The sequence below is a fragment of the Triturus cristatus genome, chromosome 11, assembly GCF_964204655.1.
Source record: "Triturus cristatus chromosome 11, aTriCri1.1, whole genome shotgun sequence".
Lineage (NCBI taxonomy): Eukaryota > Metazoa > Chordata > Amphibia > Caudata > Salamandridae > Triturus > Triturus cristatus.
Window position 1 is genome coordinate 945564040 of NC_140594.1, and position 19504 is coordinate 945583543.

The 19504-nt window shown below is 45.1% G+C and overlaps 1 protein-coding gene across 1 annotated transcript in view; it reads right to left on the reverse strand.

Moving 5' to 3' along the window:
- Nucleotides 1–395: 395 nt before the first annotated feature.
- Nucleotides 396–19504, reverse strand: part of LOC146785727 (aspartate aminotransferase, cytoplasmic-like) — a 540935-nt gene continuing 521826 nt past the window's right edge. The window contains exon 9 of the mRNA XM_085633572.1: nt 396–805. Coding sequence (XP_085489698.1) covers nt 657–805 — 149 coding nt within the window. The 3' untranslated portion in view covers nt 396–656. The remainder of the gene's footprint in view (nt 806–19504) is intronic.

Below are 19504 nucleotides of genomic sequence, written 5' to 3' on the forward strand. Positions count from 1 at the left end.
CCATCCCTTGGAATCGTACTCTGGAACTTACAGTACATAAATCATCTACTTCAATCACCAGAGCTACCCCCCGTCTTTCACTCTCAGGGATTTTCAGTTGCAGTGGTCCTAGATCTCCGAAAGCTCCAGTTGTAGGAAAACTCCTGTTGGATGTGAAATGGGTCATGGATGAGTGTCTGCACTGCTATACACAGGCAAAGCCTGCATTTCTGCTCTACACAGTAGAGCAAATGCTGCCTAGCGGCCAGAATACAACTGGGGAACCAAGTTCGAGTCCCCGGACGCTCAACATCCTTTGACGCTGGGCAAATTACATAGTCTAAAAATAATTTTTAAAAATAATAAAAAAGATTTGACTGTACTTTTGATAACATACCTGAGATTATACAATAAAATAGTGTTATACCACTTTAATTGACAATGATACAAACATACAACAATTGAATAAAAAAGGAGCGAAGATGATCATGGCATGAGCTGTAGGAATCCACAGGTTTTTTTTTTAAATAAATGGGCACAAACCTTCCTTCAAGAAGGAAGATTAACAGGTGTTCAAGTAAATAAACATTATATTAACGTACACTGGAGTAATTTACAAAAATGGTTACCATTCAAAACAATTGAGTCTAAAAACAATGGTCACAGTCACTTTGACGTCAATGGTTCTGGTCGTTTTCAGCTACTGCCTCTTTAATGCTGTGTAGCACATAATCAAGGTTGCCATGGTTCAGCCACGAGATGTTAAATTGCCCATTGCTATATAGGTAGATGCTTCTTTGCTGAATCAGAAATTCAACCTGTGAAGCTGAAGACATATGGATATATCAAACGTCATACAGTTTATCTTCAAATCATTAGAAATACAAATCTTCCCTGTAAAAGTCTAATAAACAGCTAGCCGACTGGTAAGACCATTTTTTGTCAAATCCAAAATTCAATGTCTTTCTTTGTTAATTGTATTACAAAATGCTTAACGGTTGAGGTTTCATGGCACTATGAAGACAGTAATCAACACAACTGAACATGAGGGGACCAAATATCATGCATTCCCTACCTGTGATTTATTACTGCCTTATCAATTTGTGAGCATACAATCTTTCTAGGATTGCTAAAGAAAATGACCTACGCGTAGCACCAATAGTTTTATTTGTGTAGCTACTATACATTCAAATACTTAGAATGTCACTGGGTCTTCAATAATAGACGTCAGTGTGAATGTGTGATCTATAATTAAAAACAGTCATGAAAGATTTCATAATCCCTCTGTAGAATGTAGATGCACAACTGCACTCAAAATTGCCACACAATAAAACTAAAAACAAAAAGAATCCACTTGAAACATTGGGGGAAAAACTGAATTTTCAGGATAATTCTAAATCACTTTTTATGAAAGTCATCCTAAATAGCCAAAAGAGATGAAATACATAAAAACTGTGATATTTCTTTAGGTGCAAATTAAGATGTTTGTTAAACACATACAAATATGTGATTTCTTGAAAAAGCAGATAGCAAGGCTATATACAAGATCACTACTCAGAAAATGAATGCTGAAAATGAAGGCTATAGTTGAAAGGGTGTAGATAGACGCCCAGCGCTGCTTTTATGAAATTACTTTGTTAACTTATAACAACTACTAAGAAATAAATATATACCTCACAAATTGGAATATTTTCATCTGGATGCATCAATAAGATTTCCATGAAAATTATGGGTCTGATGCTGATGTCGGGCGGTCGGACCGCCAGTCGCTATTGTGACTGTCCGACTAGCACGCAGCGGTCCGACCGCCGCATTTTGATTTGACCACCGCCTGGCAATCGGAAAGGCGTTGTTTAAAAAAAAATCTTAATTGACATTTATGAACAAACATGAACAATTGAGCCACCCACCATTAAGTGGTGAGAGGAGAGGAGTTCAATCAATCAATAAATATGAAATTTATTCAGATAAAAACAACATATCCATAAAAGTACAGATAAAATATCATTCAAAAATTAATAAAAATACAGACATTTTATACATTATAAAAGTTATTCAATTAACCAGGGTGCATAGAGTTTCGCAAACGCACCACCGTTTTTAAAAATGTTCCAACTCGCAAACATAAATCAACATCAGTTACAGCTAGCACCATCTCATAAGCCACCTTATAATCAATAATTTGTTGAGTTTTGAAATATGGGATCAGGAATTTCTTAGTGGGGGTTGAGTAATAATCACAGAAGAATAAGAAGTGTAACATAGATTGCTTTTGGGTGTTGTTACAAGGACACAATGGGAGGTCAGAATTGGAAGTAAAACCAATGGGAAATGACAACAAATATTTCATTGTGTCTGTCCTTAGCCTGAAGAATAAACCCCTTTCCCAACAACTAATTGGTTTTACAAGATATATTGGCAAAGCAGGGAACACATTCTCTATCTGCATATATCTAGCAACTGAGGTTGCTAGTCTTACTTCTTTAAATGAAGCATAGAGACTCTTTTCCAGTGTTTTAATACTGACTGAGCTATGATCTAGTGGGTTTAGGAAAAGATGTTCCATGTTCAGGCTACTTAAACTTTTGTGGACCCCTGCCAACCATGGTATGTCCATCCCTTTATCACATTTTAAGCAATCTGAAGTTATCTCCCTTGTCAAGTGTGCGGCCGGATTTTTCCAAATTCTTAACCAAAACAAAGTTGGGCGGGCCTTGATAAAGTCCTCTACGTAGGGTAAATGAAGTTCTCTATGGCCAGCATATGTAGAGGAAAAAAATGGTGCGCCCAAAATTTTGCGGCAGAATCTGTTCTCTTCACGCTGGATAGGCGTGCTGGCCGTATTCCCCCAAACCTCTGCCCCATATGTTGCAGTTGGTGTACATTGCAATCTATAAATTTTGATAATAGAAGACACTACCTCTATATTCCTTGGCTTGGGTAGCCTAAGTATAGTATTAATAGAGTTAGTAAACTTTCGATTACAATGGGCTACATGGTCATTCCATGATCCATTAGATGCAAATGTCAGGACGAGATACGGAAAAGTGCGAGTGCTTAATAGTTGATTAGAGTTTGTGACAATTGTAAAATTTGAATATTTATTGGACCCACACGACATTAAAAATGATTTTCTAAAATAAGTGCATAAATCCAAAGTTGCCATAAACTTTACAAAGTCCTGAACCAAGTCACGTAGAGCTTTAGGAGTACGCCCCATTAAGACTGCGTCGTCAGCATATAACAATGCAGGAATTTTATTTCCACCAATAGTTGGGACGTCTTTAGTCGAGATTAGCAAAGATTTAGTTAAGTCATTAATATACAGGATGAATAGGAGGGGCGCCAGTACACAACCCTGTCTAACCCCCCTCCCTACTTTGATGGCTTTGGAGATCTCACCATTCGTGCTGATGCGCACCCTAGCTTTCAGGTCTCTGTGCAGGTATGCCAAAAAAGAAACTAACGAATCATCTAACCCGAGAGTCAACAGGGTTAGCCACAGCCATGATTTATTTACAAAGTCAAAGGCCGATGTAAGATCCATGAAAGCCAGGTACACAGGAGCTTTCTTGGCTACATTATATTTACTAATAATCAGATTAAGGTTAAGGCACTGCTCCACAGTGCTGACCTTACTCCTGAATCCCAGCTGACATGGGTGTAAAACCTGGCATTCCTCAGCCCATGACTTAATTCTATTAAACAGCACCCTTCCCAAAATTTTCAGAGTGTTGTCGATCAACGATATTGGCCTGTAACAACTCGGATTTGACCGATCACCCTTCTTGAAAATTGGGACTATGGTGCTACAAGACCAAGTTTCAGGGATAGATGAATTCGTCAGATTATTAAAAACATTTGTTAGTAATGGTGCCCAGAACTCAGGATGACTCTTAATGAGGTCAATCGGAAGACCATCTGGACCGGGAGCTTTACCTCCCAGACTTTGAGTAATAGCTTCTTCAACTTCAGATAATTCAATCTGAATCTCGGCGGTATATATAAACTCCTTATTGGGTTCACAACTGTCAGGGGTGGCATAGATTTTACTAAAATGAGCCTCCCAGGACTCACTAGAGATATTACAGCTGATTGGTGTAGATGTGTTTCCTACAAGTTTCACCTCTTTATCAGCCCTCCAAAAGTTCTTACCGTTTTTTAGTGCGTTTGCACGCACGAGGTTAGTCCAGTGATCATTAATGATCTCCTCCTTCCTACATGCGATAGCCTTCTTGTAGCTTCTCCTCAGTAGCGACATGAGGGAGCTATCTCTGGGTTTACTTACGAGTGCCTTTCTTAGTGCTCTGTTAGCCGCAGAACAATCTGCGTTAAACCAGCCTGGGTCCAGTTTAATATTCCTAATTGGCTTGGACAGTATGTTTTTGATACCAGAACAGAGTTCTAAGAAGGCGTCGACTACCTCTGTATTATATTCAATGTGTGTCAAACAGGTATTGATCAAATTTGGGTGGAGCTTAATCATTGTTTGAAATAATGCATTATTATCAATACCACGCCACACAAATCGGAGATTATCAGTTGTTATCGTTAGATCACGTGCCCCATACGTGCAATCGTACGTTGGACGGCGTGTAAAGCTTAAAATAGTGCTAATAGGGTTGTGGTCACCTAATGTTGTTGGGATTACCTCAGCCTTTAGCACGTGGCTTACAAGGGGAGCAGTTATAAAGACATAATCAATAATAGAGGTTGAACCTCGACTTCTATAAGTTGGAACTATATATCCATCAGTGGGGGTGGCAGCTGCAATCTCCATAACATCTAGGAAACTATGCAGACTCAGGAGATTCACTAGCTGCTCTCCTCTCTTACTTAGTGGGCCGATAGTAGTAGGACAAATAGCCGAATTAATATCTCTTGGAATTTTAACATTGAAATCACCACCTAAACATATACTTTTGGTTAGGGCACCACAATCTTTTTCTAATTATGAAATAAAATCGAACAACTTGGAAAAGTTCATATTGGGAACAGTTTTAAAATCGTTGTTATAGAAATTAATCAAATACAATGAAGCCCCCCGTGTATAGAGGGATACTTGGAATGTATCGCTGTTTGTGTGTACAATTCTAGTACGACCGCCTGCCTTGATGTTTATCCAAGTGGAGAGGCCGCCAACGGGCCTTCCTAAAATAGTAATGGGGGACAAGGTATTAAAACATTCAAAACCCTCCATAGACAACTCCTGGGTCGCCCAGGTCTCTTGGAACATTACAATGGTCTGGCTACTTATTAGCTCCTTCCAGTCTGGTAAATTTAACTTAGATGCCAGACCGGCAACATTCCAGCTTAGAATTTTAAGTGTCAGATCGTTATTCATAATAATTGATGTGCCCGATTTACTGGGTTGGAAGCATTTATCAGTCGGGGCCAATACTGATGCATCACTCAATACTTGACTCATTAACAGAGTGGGCAGTCAATCTTGACAATCCAAACCTGATAAAAGTGTAAATCTGTTGGAAGTTAAAGTAAGATTATGTGAGTTGGAACAAGCTGCTTCAAATGTGGGTTTGTAAAAGTAGCCTAGGGGTAATGCCCATATACTAGTGCTATGATTGCTCTGCTCTATCTGTGGTGATAATATGGTTTTTGCCACTGATTGCCTGCGGAAGTTAATGATTGTACAGTCTCCTTTGATAGATTTAGGAGATGTTCCCAGCCAACCCACGCGCCGTACCATAATAATGTTCTCAATCAGGGATGGCCTGAATCTCTTATGTTTAGAGAGCCAGTCGACGCATTTACAGCGTAGTTGCTCCCAGGATTCAATCTGATCTTTCCTTAAGGGGGGGACTCCAGCTAAAACCACAACATACGGGCAGGCCTCCGGGCGTAGGTTTAATACCACATTATTACCCTCGGTGAGAATTTTAGGGATTAAATCAGTGTCAACATCTTCTTGTATATTAACCATACTATCACCATAGTGTGAGGGAATAGATGCATTGGCTCGGGTTGTCATATTATTTGTCAAATTACCATTATTAATTCTAGTAATATGTTCCAGTGGGCTTTTAGCCCCCATAGTACCCTTCCTATCAAGGCATGAACGGATTTTATTGCATGTCACACAATCGATAACTCTCAAGTTTGGATTAGATGGGGCAAGAGTATTTTGATGGGTGGTAGCGATATTAATAATGGGTACATTTTGAGCCGACTGTCTAACACTGGTAGGGTCAGGTACCGTAGGATCAACATTGGATGCCAGCATTCATAGTCTGTGATGCAGACTGTTCATTTTGTACGGACTGAACATCATGAATACAACCTTTCAAAGTAGAAAGAAAATTACTAAGTAAAGGCTTAACACAATCAGTAATAATGTTAATTAAATCATTAATATCAATTGCCCTAATATGATTATCGTTATCCCTGATAGGAAGCAGAGAGTCAATCTCAGTCTGAATTCCAATTAAGTGAAGACATGGTTCGATCGGTGGGGCATGCACAAGAGCCTCGACAGATGTTTGGTTAGTGGATGAACGAATCCATGAATTTAGAGTTGTACGGGTGGAACATGGGCGAACTGGTTGCTTTCTTTTCGCGCAAATTGACTTTCCCGGTTTTCTTTTTCGTTTTGCCCCCAAAAGCGAGTCATTAGGTCTTTCAAAATTTGGTTCAGGTAAGACTGGAGTAATTATATCACAAACTTCTTCACAAGCCAAAACAGGAGCATCCGGGACGCTTATAATTAAGTCATTTGTTTCAACAATTGCTCCTAAAGATTGCATAGATTGCCCTAAGCCAAGAGATAGACGCCTCTCAGTGAGCTCAATCTCATTACTAACAATGCTGACAGCTCTTTCCAACATATTCTCAATACTCGTTGTGGCCGATTTAGTAACTGGTGGAATAGTGCGCCTCCCCATAGTTGCTATGATGATACTACAAAAAGCCACACAACAGAAATAAATGAGGGGCAGTTGCTTTAGCTCACCTGTACAATAGCCTCAGGAATGTTCACAACGTTAGAGTAGTGGCCAAGTCCAGTCTCCTCCGGGCGCTGACGGGCAAGGACGGGCCCGCCCTTGGCCCGGGCGAGCCCGCGCGCGTCCCGTGCACCGGGAGGCACTGGTCGCTTAAATGGGCCTCAGGCGCCCACTAATTGCACTCAGCGCATTCAGCGCACATCCCCCTGGGAGATGTAGTTCAGGGCTAAGCCGTTCCCCTCACGACAGTGGTGCGAGTGGCGTGAAGAAGGCAGGCAACACTGCGGAATGCAGCAAGTCCGAGGCACCAAGGTATGACCAAGCCGTTCCCCTCACGGCGTTTGAAGGTTAATGTGTAGCGCGTCCCGTGCAGCGGGAGGCGCTGGTCGCTTAAATGGGCCTCAGGCGCCCACTAATTGCACTCAGCGCATTCAGCGCACAGCCCCCTGGGAGATGTATTTCAGGGCCAAGCCGTTCCCCTCACGGCAGTGGTGCGAGTGGCGCGAAGAAGGCAGGCAACACTGCGGAATGCAGCAAGTCTGAGGCACCAAGGTATGACCAAGCCGTTCCCCTCACGGCGTTTGAAGGTGAATGTGTAGCGCGTGAGGAGTTGGCCTAACGGCTAGGGCGCTCGACCTCGGACCTGGGGAACTGGGTTCGAGTCTCGGTAATGACGCTGAACTTCCTGTGATTCTGGGCAAATCATTTAAACTCCCCGTGCCGAACAAAAAATTAATGTGTGTCCTCATGTAACGTAACTGGTGCTATGTAAAGCGCTATATAAAACTCTGCAAAAAAACAGTGGTACCTCATATACATAAATATCCATTATCATATTTCAATCCACATCTTACTTGGAATAATGTACAGAAGATTCTAAGTCCAGCTCTCCCAGAGTCTCCACCGTTCCCATTCTGTCCCCTCGGGGACCTGTCGTCAGAGGGCTCTGTCATTCTATTAATCATCTCACCCCAAATTACTAAGGCGTCCTTCGCTGCCTCATCTTGCCGAATATTCATTTCATCTGCTATTGCCCGTTCCGTCACATCCTTCTTACACTGTGCCACCACTGGGGGTCCTGCTGACTACCATTGTATAGCTATCCAGCGCTGCCCAAAATCACACCCAAAGCAAACAGCCTGGCTTCCATCTTCATCTGCTGCCTCTTTGGGACAATGCCCAAGAGGAACAGTTTAACCGACAGCCCCAGTGCCAACCCCAAAATCCTTGTCAGGTACAGTACAACCTCTCTACAGAACCCCACTCTATGCAGGCATACCCAAGTCATGTGCAAGATGTCCGCAGCGACATGGCTGCATTGGCCACATGCCACTGGGGTCTCTGGATATCTTTTAGTAGGATATTGTGGGGTCATGTACCTCCTATGCAAGTAATGAAAATGTATAAAGCTTGAACCGTGTATTAGGTGACACTTGTTTAACCTGAGCATAAGCATTTTTCCAGTCTGTCATTGTCAGATCATCAGGGCATTCCCCATCCCAGCAGGCCCAAGCGCATTCTGTGTCCCCCCAAACTGCTACTATAGATAAGTTATTAACTTTATACACCAGCCAGTGCGACCAGCTGTCTCATTGTGACATGGTCCTGTGGCTTGTCTGGGACAAGGGCTAGATAACTCGTGCAGTGTGTGCCATCATAACAAAAAAACAGTAACTATCCCGGCCTCACACCAAACAACTCCTGGGCCTTGGTAAAAGAATTGAAACATGTGTCCCCGACTAAGGTGCTGCCCCCCCCGTCATGCTGCACACGATGTGTCCTAATTCATTTTGCAAAAGGGCCTCAGCACCCACATGGGAAGCTCCTCCACAAAGGGGGCCCTGCGGAAGATCTCATTAACACTCTTGTACCACACCGCCACCATGTGCCAGAGCAGATATGGAGATTCTTTCGGGACTCCCACACCCATTTAAAGCACCTCAGAGAGCGTGTAAGGGCCGTGTGCACCTGTCACGAGCGCCCTTCCCAGTTTGGGCTGTAGTCCAGCCAATGCACTGCATGTTCAACTGTGCTGCATCATATTAGAGGAACATATCTGGCAGCCTCATCCTACCTTCAGACACCGGGTTTCAATGTAGAAAATCACACCCAACTTCTCCCCCCCCCCCTAAATCAGTCCGCAACCGGTCCAACTGAGCAAACCGGGCCGCCGGCACCGGGCGCATCACGTTTTGCAGAACATACAAGTACTGTAGCATGAACACCGTCCTTTGTCAGGGCAACCCATTCCCATTAGAGACAAGAGGAGTATTTTCCAGAAGTCATTGGACTTTGTCAGCCCATCTATCACCCTTCCAACAATCAGATCATGTTGCCCCTATCGGGCCCGGGTCACTCCAGAGATGTGCCAATGTGCCATCTGCATAAATTAATACTACATGGACCCCATTCACAGTCCGTATGCCCCACGGTCCTAATGACTCCCGAAGGCGGCAGGCCAGTGGTTCCATCGCTAGCGCCAAGAGCACTAGGGACAGAGGGCAGACCTGTCCAGTCCCCCTCTCTGCGCGCCATGGTTCAGAAATCAAGTTTCTTGTTCGGTCTCCAGCCCCCAGCTCAGTACACAATAACTTCACCCATCTTACAAACCCTGGACCAAACCCCATTCGGTGCATAATCGCCCACAGATAATTCCAATCCACCATGTCAAATGCATGCTCCAAATCCATGGCAACCAATGCCAAGTCGTCCCCAATTCTGCAACCTTGTGCATGACATGGGAAAGTCATCTAATATTATACATTGTGCTTCATCCTGGGAAAAAACCTGTCTGGTCTGAGCGGACCAACTTGCGTACCTCCCACAGCAGTCTATTTGCCAAAACTTCATGCAGAAGCTTGACACCTGCATTTAACATAGATAATGGTCTATAGGAGGTGAGGTGTGTCGGGTCTCTGCCTCCCTCGGGAATCAGGACCATCAACACTTCCCTCATAGTCAGGGGGGCACTCTCTTTCCCATGCCTCCATAAACACCTCCAGGAGTGTCTCAATGATGGAATCCGGTAGTGGCTGCCACAGCTCGCTGGCAGCCTATCAGTTCCCGGCGTTCTCCCTCACTTCATCTCCGAAAGTGCCTCCTCAAATTCCCCTATCTCAAGTGAGCTATCAGCTGCCCTTATGGTCCTCTATCAGTCTCATCAACTCCATTCCACTTAGGAACTGCTCCAAGGCGTTCCCTGATGACTCTTGAGTGCTGGTAAACACCTACTCTGCTTAGAAAAACAAAAAGAGGGTGGGAGCATACTGCCTCACATCCCAGAACACAATTTGCCCCAATGCATCATGCTAAATGCAGTGCATAATAACACTCCTGCAAGTAGGCATGACAAATCTCACTAATCTGGTCCCTAGATATCAGGGTAGCCCGCTCTCTCCCTGGAGAGACAACATATGCGTATGGGACTTCCTCTGCTCACCCACCATGACAGCAGTCTACTGCCATTGTCGTCCTCTTGGAACAATCTCAGTCTGTACTTTGCATGTGTGTTTTTATTTCAGTCTTGTCCATATCTCCTCTACCTGACAAGTGATGTCCAATAGTCGTCGTAATTCATCTGGCTCAGCCACAGGGTGATTCCCCAGCCTTGCCTCTTCCGTCTCTAGAGCTGTTAGTTCTCAGTTAGCTGTCTGCGTACAACAAACCCTGAGCCATAACCCCCTTCTCGATGCAAACGTGTAAGCCTCATATTCCACTGCTCTACTTTCCACAGTGTCCCAGTTTCACAGCATAAATTGGAGGGTGTACTCTCTAATGTTCGTGATAAAAGCACAGTCCGTCAGCACATCCATTCTCAATCTCCAAAATGGGATTTTCGGTCCAATCCATCCAGACCAGACAGTCAGGAGTAAAGGTAAGTGGTCAGACAGTTATCTATCTAAATAAGCTGAAGACGTATACACGTCCAACTCCTCTGTTATCCCCAACACATAATCTATACGACCATATACCGTGCGCAGGGCCGGCGCTAGGCATGGGCAGTGTGGACAGCAGCCCAGGGCCTCGCATTCAGCCCACCAGAATGGGGCCCCGCACCAGTTTAACACACCACCAGCCCATGTGTACTCCGTCCGATTCAATTGAAAGAAACGCATCTCTTTGCAACTGGGCCCTTGAGAAGGAGGGGGCCCCCTGGGCCTTTTAGGGATAGTATCCCAGTTGTAAGGAGACGCATTTTGCAGGTGCCTGGTTGCCTATTCACAGGAACTGTGGATCGCCCATTGTCGCACTTTAGCGCCCCACAGGTTTAAATCTCAGCCCCAAGCAATTCTCACACCTTCAGCCCGAAATGGGCTGTAAAAGAGCTGCTTGTAGGACGCTGAGAGGAGGAACTGCGGCCAGGAAGAGTCTTCACAGAGAAGCTTCTCTGCCCAGAAGGTGTCACTTAAGCAAATTAGAGTGGCCTCGCACATGCCCTTTCGGGCACCAAAAATCCTAGAACCGGTCCTGACCCTGTGTACAGGCGAATAGTATTGCAGAGGCCGCCGGGCTCCCCCAAAGGGGGACAGAGGCTCAGGGGCCGGCGCCATAACCCACGCCGCGCCAAAGGTGGCGAGAAACCAGTTCTGGGCGCCTATGGCGACCAGAAGCAGCAGGTGGGAGCCCCCGGGCCATCGCGGTGGCGACAAACTCCCCCCACCTCGTCCAATGGGGGGCGAAGCGAGGTACGAACCCCCCAATGGGGGTGCGTTGCACAAACGGCGGGAAACGTGGGGGGGATATAAGCAGCCGCTCTCCCAGGTAGCTCCTACCTTCGTGGAGCAGGGAGAGCGGCGCACCAGGAAGAATTTTCGGAAGGAAGGAAAGGAGGAAGGATCGACACGGGACGAAGCGCTGCCCGGGGTAGCAGAGGCCGAGCGACTGCGTGGAGCGGGAGGAGTGGGTTCGTGTTACCACCACTGCGTGTAACTTTAAGGCGGGAGCTGAGTGCCTTTGCTTTGGCCTTGAGCCCGCTCACTGTTGGTGATCCCCCGCTTCCCAGCCGATCGGCGCCGACACTATAGCCCCTGCCTACCGTGCCGATATCGTAGGAGCCGGCGGAGAAGACTGGTTCACAGGGCGATAACAACGCCTATCGCGGCCGGAGCGGCAAGCATCATGACCGAGCCCGCACAACGTGGTGCGCCGCAGGCCTGGTTCTGCTGACGCCAGCACCAGAGAGTGCATTCCGGCACTGGGCTCCACGCTCACCCTCGTTACTGCGGCCGGAGCCGCAATCACACCTGGGGGCCGGAGGCGGAGCGCGTTCTTTCGCTCCTCCTCACATACGCGCCGCAGGCTGTGTACCTGCCAGGGGGCTCAACGGCGGGCCTCAACGAGTCAAGGCCATCAATCCCCAGCAGGAGCAACCACCTGAGCCGGGTCAGCAGAACTGCTGAACTTCGCCAGCTCGGTTTGCAGCACAGAGAGGGAAGCGCTCTTACTGCGTGACCCAGGAAGCTGATGGCTGGGTTCCCCAAAACACGGCTTAAGATACCTCAGCAGAGGAGTGGAAGAAGCGAGGATGTCGGTTTACAGCCGGAGATAGCGATCGGGGAACTGAGGAACCGGGTTCTGGCCCCAGCAACTGCACGATACCCAGTGGCATCCAGATTTGGGGTTGACGCCTGCGTCGCAGGGATATGGACGCGACAAGCATCGTCGAGGCCCACGTCTTCGCAACACTTAGAGGGCCTGAGGAGGTTACTGGGAGGCTTCGGCAATGAGGAAATATGAATTTTGTGATCAGTTATGTCCCCTATCGTAGACCCCAACGGCTCCATGTACATGCTATAAGTACATGTATGTTCCCTCCTGCTCCTGTTTTGAAGACGCAAATATATGTGCGTCCACCATCAACATGTCCTCTTTTACGTCCACCATGAATGGGTCGGATATTCCTTTCCTAAGTATGAAAGGCCACCGACTTTATGTGGTTCACTTTCCACATTTTACAGATTCAGGCGAGTAGGCCCGAATTCTGTCATCAAGCCTTTTCCTGCCTTCTGCCTCTGAAAGCTCCAGTCTGAGCCTGCATCTGTGACCATGAACTTTGTCTTACTCCCTGCGCGGCTAACGGTGCCTGATCCAGCCCGTCGCCTGCCAAAAACTGTATTTCACCTTCAAGATTATCTCCTCCGCCCCTCATCCGATGCATTCCTGTCTAGCTGTTTAGGTAAACATTCCTCCAGCTACCGTGCAAAGGGCCAGGCCTCGCTGTCCTCATGCAAGTAATTCATAGCCCTGTTACCATGGAATATTCCTACCCCCTCGCATCTAGTGTAGACACTTAGACGCTTGTACACGCACTAACAGTCAGTATAGTCAGTATAGAATAAGATTCTATCCTAAGAGACCTCTCTTTTTGGATAACACAGTTCTTCAAACATAGGATATTAGATATGATTTGGGATTAGGTTGACATAACCCCAGACTTCTGTCTCCACATGTAGAGCTAAATGTCAAGTCCCCTTCACCCTCTAGTTGCACGTCAATCACACGTCATGCGGCTGCGCGCGCATCTCTGCCAAATATTTCTGCTGACATTGCAGGATTCCCTTATGGATCCACCCACTTGTGACATCATGTATAATGACGTTTTCTAGTTACGCCTATTCTAGTTACGCATGCATATTTTATTTTGTTTTATCAGTTGTTACGCCTACTACATCTGTTTCACTGTAATGCCTTTTCTATAAAAATGATTACCTGTCAACAATATATGCCCTTCCTTCCTGAACTTTCATGGTGATGGAATAGAATGCCTACAATTCGAATTGTATTCCTTTGTATAGGAATAAAGCCTTTTAAAACCTCTAATACCACGGATTCTGCCTCTTATATTTACTGAGTTATTTTTGATAGACTTTACCGCATAAAAAATAGTACCGGTAATGAAATATTTACCACATAAATTGGCGCCCGAATAGGGACACTTTCTCATCTCACGCGCCGGTGGTGCGTTGCAGGCCCGGTCTCCTGCCACAGCTGAACGGACAAAAACGCGTACCTGCAGGATTTCCTGTATCTCCCTCCGGCCAAGCGGGGACGACTGAGGCTGCGATCAACACCCAGACGAGGCGGTGAGAAGTGCGAAGTATCCCGACCAGAGCCTAGCTGAGAGAGCAAGATCCGAGGTATACAGAGACCCGCCAGGTTCCGAAGTTCCGAGTCCAGTCGAGTCGAGTCCAGTCCGGTCCAGTTTCAGTTCCGTTCCGAGGCCTTCCGTTCCGAGCTACCCGGTGAGTACCATTACCGGGGAGGCATTTAACGTGCACATAGTCTGTGCCGGTCAAGACGGGTTTGGGTACACAAACCCGGTCTGCACTGTTTTAGCAGTGTATCTGTACTGTTTAGCAGTATATATAGTATGTTTTGCATATAAATAAATATAAATAAGTATTATCTAGTGTCAGTATTATGTCAGTAATTAGTTTTCTATTAGTTATCATTGTTCGTAAAACTGTTAAGTGTTAAATGTTTTGAAATACGTTCTATATACTGTGGTGTGAATGACTGTTCATTATTGTGTTTTTATAAAGTGTGTTCTAGTAATAAGGTCTAAAAATGCCACTCTTTTCGAAACTAAGACAGATCAAAACTAGAAAAGGTGTACTCGAAGAAGCTGTTCCCATCCCACCAAGGGACACTCCAGGGTACTTTATGTATCATAAGCATGGCCTAGATGCCGTATTATTTCTTGATTTATGGGTGGACTACACCAAAGAATTACCAGAGAGTCAGAGATGGCCCGCAGCGGGGACCTGGGATGCAGATTGCATCATGCAAGTAGAAGAAGAATTATGGAAAAAGAAAGCCAGACAGTCACAGAAAGATGCCATTGAATTATGGCGTAAAGAATCATATAGACGTACGGAAAAAGCACTCAGACAGGAAGAGAAAGGTAGAGAGAATTCCAATAAAACCCGAGAAAATCTATTACTTGAGGAAGGTACCCGAGTAAAATCAGAACAAATAGACAGGCAAAGAAACGCCCTTATGAATGGTATGTATCCGCTTCTGGCCGAAGGGTTACCTAAGGCTACTCCGGAAATACCAAAAGACTTGCCACCTCCATTGTTTCCGATAAAAGCACATCCCAAGGGGCATCCCAGAACCGCAGAAGATGTTTTCCTTTCCTCTTATTTAGACGACGCAGCTCCCGAGTATGCTAATACCGCACCACATAGACCGCTTACCGATGGTGCTCATCGCCAAGACCCTCCGTCTGTACCTCCACAACAACAAGCTCCGACACACATTCCGACAAGCACATCTGTTTCTACAGCTTTTCCCGCAGCGACGGTTGCTGTCTCACCTTCAACAAATCCTTTCACGTCCAGCACCCCAGACGGTGCTACAGGAGGTACGACAGACATTTTTTCTACGCCACCCAGAGGAAATAAATTTTCCCTTAGAGAATTAGCACACCAACGTACGCCCAAACTAGCAACTCCCGACATGCTCAAGGAACTTCTAGTAGATTGTAGATATGATCCTGTGCCCGGTAAACGGGACGAAATGCTGCTGTCATCATTACGTATTCGACGAGCTGCAATATATTTAACGAAGCTACCAGGAATGGCTACACATTTAGAAAATATATATCATTTTGTCCAGTCAGGACGAGGTCCTGAAAGTATTAGCAGAGCCATGGAGTACCAGAAAGCGGAGGTACAGGGACAACTGTTACGTTTCCTCATAAACTGTGTAATCAGAAATCAAGACCGGCCTGGGGTAAATCCGGAAGAAATGCAAAAACTTGTCACTTGGGGCCAGAATATATCAGAAGGGAGACATGATAAACAGTTATGTATAGTAGCTATGTACCGAAAGATCCGCAAAGAAGTAGAACGAATACACGAAGAAAGATTAGAGGTAGACGCCACTGACCTAAACAGAGAGGAGGAGGAGCAAGAATCAGAGCAATTAGACACGATAGCTTATGTAGGTAAAGGAAGATCCCATAATAATACCAGAGGTTTTAACGACCCAATACGTCTAATACGTCCGGAATATAATAGACATTTTCCAAACCCTATGCTAAATACAAACTCCCCCGAACACTTATTCCAAGCCGCTGATAAATTACTCCGAGATCGAAGGGGGTACCACGTGCTCGATTCCATGGACGAACAAGAATTAGCCAGGTCAGCAGTACAATGGGCTGACAGTCCCGGCGAATACAATGACGATGTACTTGCACACACGTTTCTGAATTTTAGACCCATATGAACAGCGTTTAGCTAGTATATACATGATTCAACACCTCCTTATATTATATAAAGGCCAACACTCCGATCCAGGACCCTTACCTGACATATTGACAGAACTACTCACGAATATATGGAGAGGGTCAGGTACTGATTTGATTAAGGAAATTCTAGAATCCCGAAACCAATATTTAAATTTCGTATGCCCAGAACACGTTCCAGTTCCCATCATGGGAAGAAAAATGTATCACATAGATAGACAGAACCCGTTACGCGAAGTACACCCAATTAGAGGTGCCGGTGATAATTTTACACGCGTGTTTGTGTACACGCCTATAACTAAACTGGAATTATTAGAAATGAAGAAAGTAGTACCCAGCCATGACAAGGACCCAGCAGGTTTCCACCGTGAGATAAAAGACATGTTACTGATGGGAGAGTATACCTACCCCGATATTATGAAAATATTAAAAGTCCTATTACCCGCCGGTGTTTATGAGAAACTCAAAGAAAAAGAATGGGAGGTGGGAGACCAAAAGATAGGTTGGACAGCATTAGAAAACGAAGAAAAGGCCCGAGCTGCAGGAGCAGGGCTTGGGGAAAAGACTACAGCACTAGCAGGATTACTAATACAGGTACTGCCACGTTTATTAACTACGAAAAAGGAAGACTGGGGTGCAATCTCAGCCTGTAAACAAAAACCAGATGAAGACACTAGTGATTTCTATTCCCGATTTGAAAAATGTTTTAGTATAAATAGTGGCATAAAAGCCAGTAGTGAGTCATATCCACATCTGTTTGTGACAAAATTAGTTGAAAATTCTCTGCTACAAGTCAAGAATAGAGTATTGAAATTCGAAAGTACCTGGCAAGGTAATACCCCATCACAGATGCTACAGATGTTACAATATCACCACAATAGAATTAGAGAAGAACAAGAACACGAACAAAGACGTATGAAAGATACGAAAATGAAAATGCTTGTTGCACAATCAGTTCCAGCCGATAGTCATCAAAAGGGTGATCCCGCAAGTCCTGCGAAAGGGACATGCAACTATTGTAAACAACCAGGTCATTATATACACGATTGTCCAGTCCTGAAACATAATATTGCCACAGGTAGAACGCATGAGAGACCACGTCCACCTAGACAGGATCAGAATCAACAACAAATCCCTCAGAATGCACAACCTAGGTTAGCTCCGCAACAATTAGCTCCGCAACAGGCAGCTCCACAACAGATCGTAGCACCACCACAAGCGCAGCCTATTGCTGCAACTCAAGCAACAACACAACAAATGTATCAGTATGCACAAACAGATTATCCCGATTATCAGCGATACTCATGAGATAGCCTAGAGAGGGAAGTTGGCTTACCCCTTATAGAGGTTCCTGTAGACCAAGAGGGACCTTATGTACATAGTGAACTATTAGGGGAAGACAGAAAGTTTTTACTTGATACAGGGGCAAGCAGAACAACTATAAGACGCAGTGAAGTTCCAGGGGCACCCCTCTCAGGCTCACAAAATATTTCCCTTGGATTCTCAGGAAAACCGATAATAAATGACGTAACACAACCTCTTCCACTTACAGTCGGTCCATTAACACGTACTACAGATTTATTGCTTACTAAAGCATGTCCAGAAAACTTGTTAGGTATAAAAACATTGAAAGCTCTAGGAGCCATAATATGTTGCTCTCCGGAAGGAGTACGACTATTTTTACGTGACTTTAAAGGTCACTACGTATCCAGAGACATAGATTACCGGCTGCAGAATTTACCTACACATTTATGGGCACAAGGCCCCACTGATGTTGGTTGCATGAACATTACACCATATCGAGTCACACTAAAGACAGGAGTGGTACTACCACGAATGCGACAATACAAGTTACCTCCAGATGCTGTAGTGGCTTTACTGCAAATCATTGACGAGCTTATTGCCCAAGGAGTGGTTGTGGAAACTGACTCCAATGTATGTAATTCCCCGATAATTCCGATCCTTAAAAGAACGGATCCAAAAGCACCACCAGTATATCGATTAGTTATTGATCTGCGCAAATTAAATAAATGTATTGTACCACAATACCCTGTGGTCCCAGATATCTCCTCATTACTCACAGCTATTGACTCAGAAGCAACGTTTTTCACTGTAATTGATCTCAAGAATGCTTTCTTTAGTGTCCCAATTGATCCGGAAAGTCAATATCTTTTCGGTTTTAGTTTAAATGGACGAAGTTTTAAATTCACCCGCGCACCTCAAGGATTTACAGAAAGCCCCAGCATCTATAGCCAAGCACTGAAACGAGAACTTGACAGTATACACATGCCAGCTAACACTGCCTTGCTTCAATATGTCGATGATCTGCTGATCACCGCCCGAAGCGAACATGAATGTGAAACAGCGTCACTGACGGTTTTGAAATTTCTGGCTGACAAGGGGCACAAGGTGTCCCCTTCCAAGCTGCAATTCTGTGTCCAACGAGTTGTTTATCTTGGGCACTCGCTGTCCAAGGAGGGAAGGCAGCTTACACCCGATCGCATCCAGTTAATTGCTAACATGCCACCACCCAAGACACAAAAGGAGGTGCGGGCTTTTATAGGCCTCACTTCATACTGTAGGCAGTGGATCCCTCAATATGCATTTATAGCAAAACCACTCATCCAGTTGACAACACAGGAGGCAGCCACATCGACTGTCCTCCCTTGGACTCCAGAACATACACATGCCTTTGAAAGCTTAAAGAAAGCTTTATGTCAAGCACCTGTCCTAGCAACACCATGTTACAGTAAACAGTTTACACTCTTTGTTACAGAACGCGAAGGTACTGCTTTGTCAGTACTCACTCAGGAACAAGCAGGATCACACAAACCATGTGCTTATTTCTCTAGTACATTAGATCCAGTAGCTCAGGCTCTACCAGCGTGCCTGAAATCAGTGGCAGCAACAGCTTTAGCAATCAGACAAAGCGATGCCATAGTGTTAGGACATCAATTGACAGTACAAGTACCACACGCAGTAGAGGTTCTCTTGAACCGCACACAAACACAACACTTGACTATAGCAAGACTCACCGGTTACGAATTAACATTGTTTCAGCCACACATAGAAATCAGACGTTGTAATACGTTAAATCCTGCCACACTGTTACCAGTAGGCGGAACAGATCCATTGGCACATGATTGTGTCGAAGTCATTACTATCACGACGAAACCCAGACAAGACTTGACAGACATCCCTTTGTCAGATCCAGACTTGACATTATATGTAGATGGGTCATGTATGAGAACAAGTACAGGAGAGTTAGTGGCCGCTTACGCAGTCACAACAGACACTGAAGTCATTGAAACAA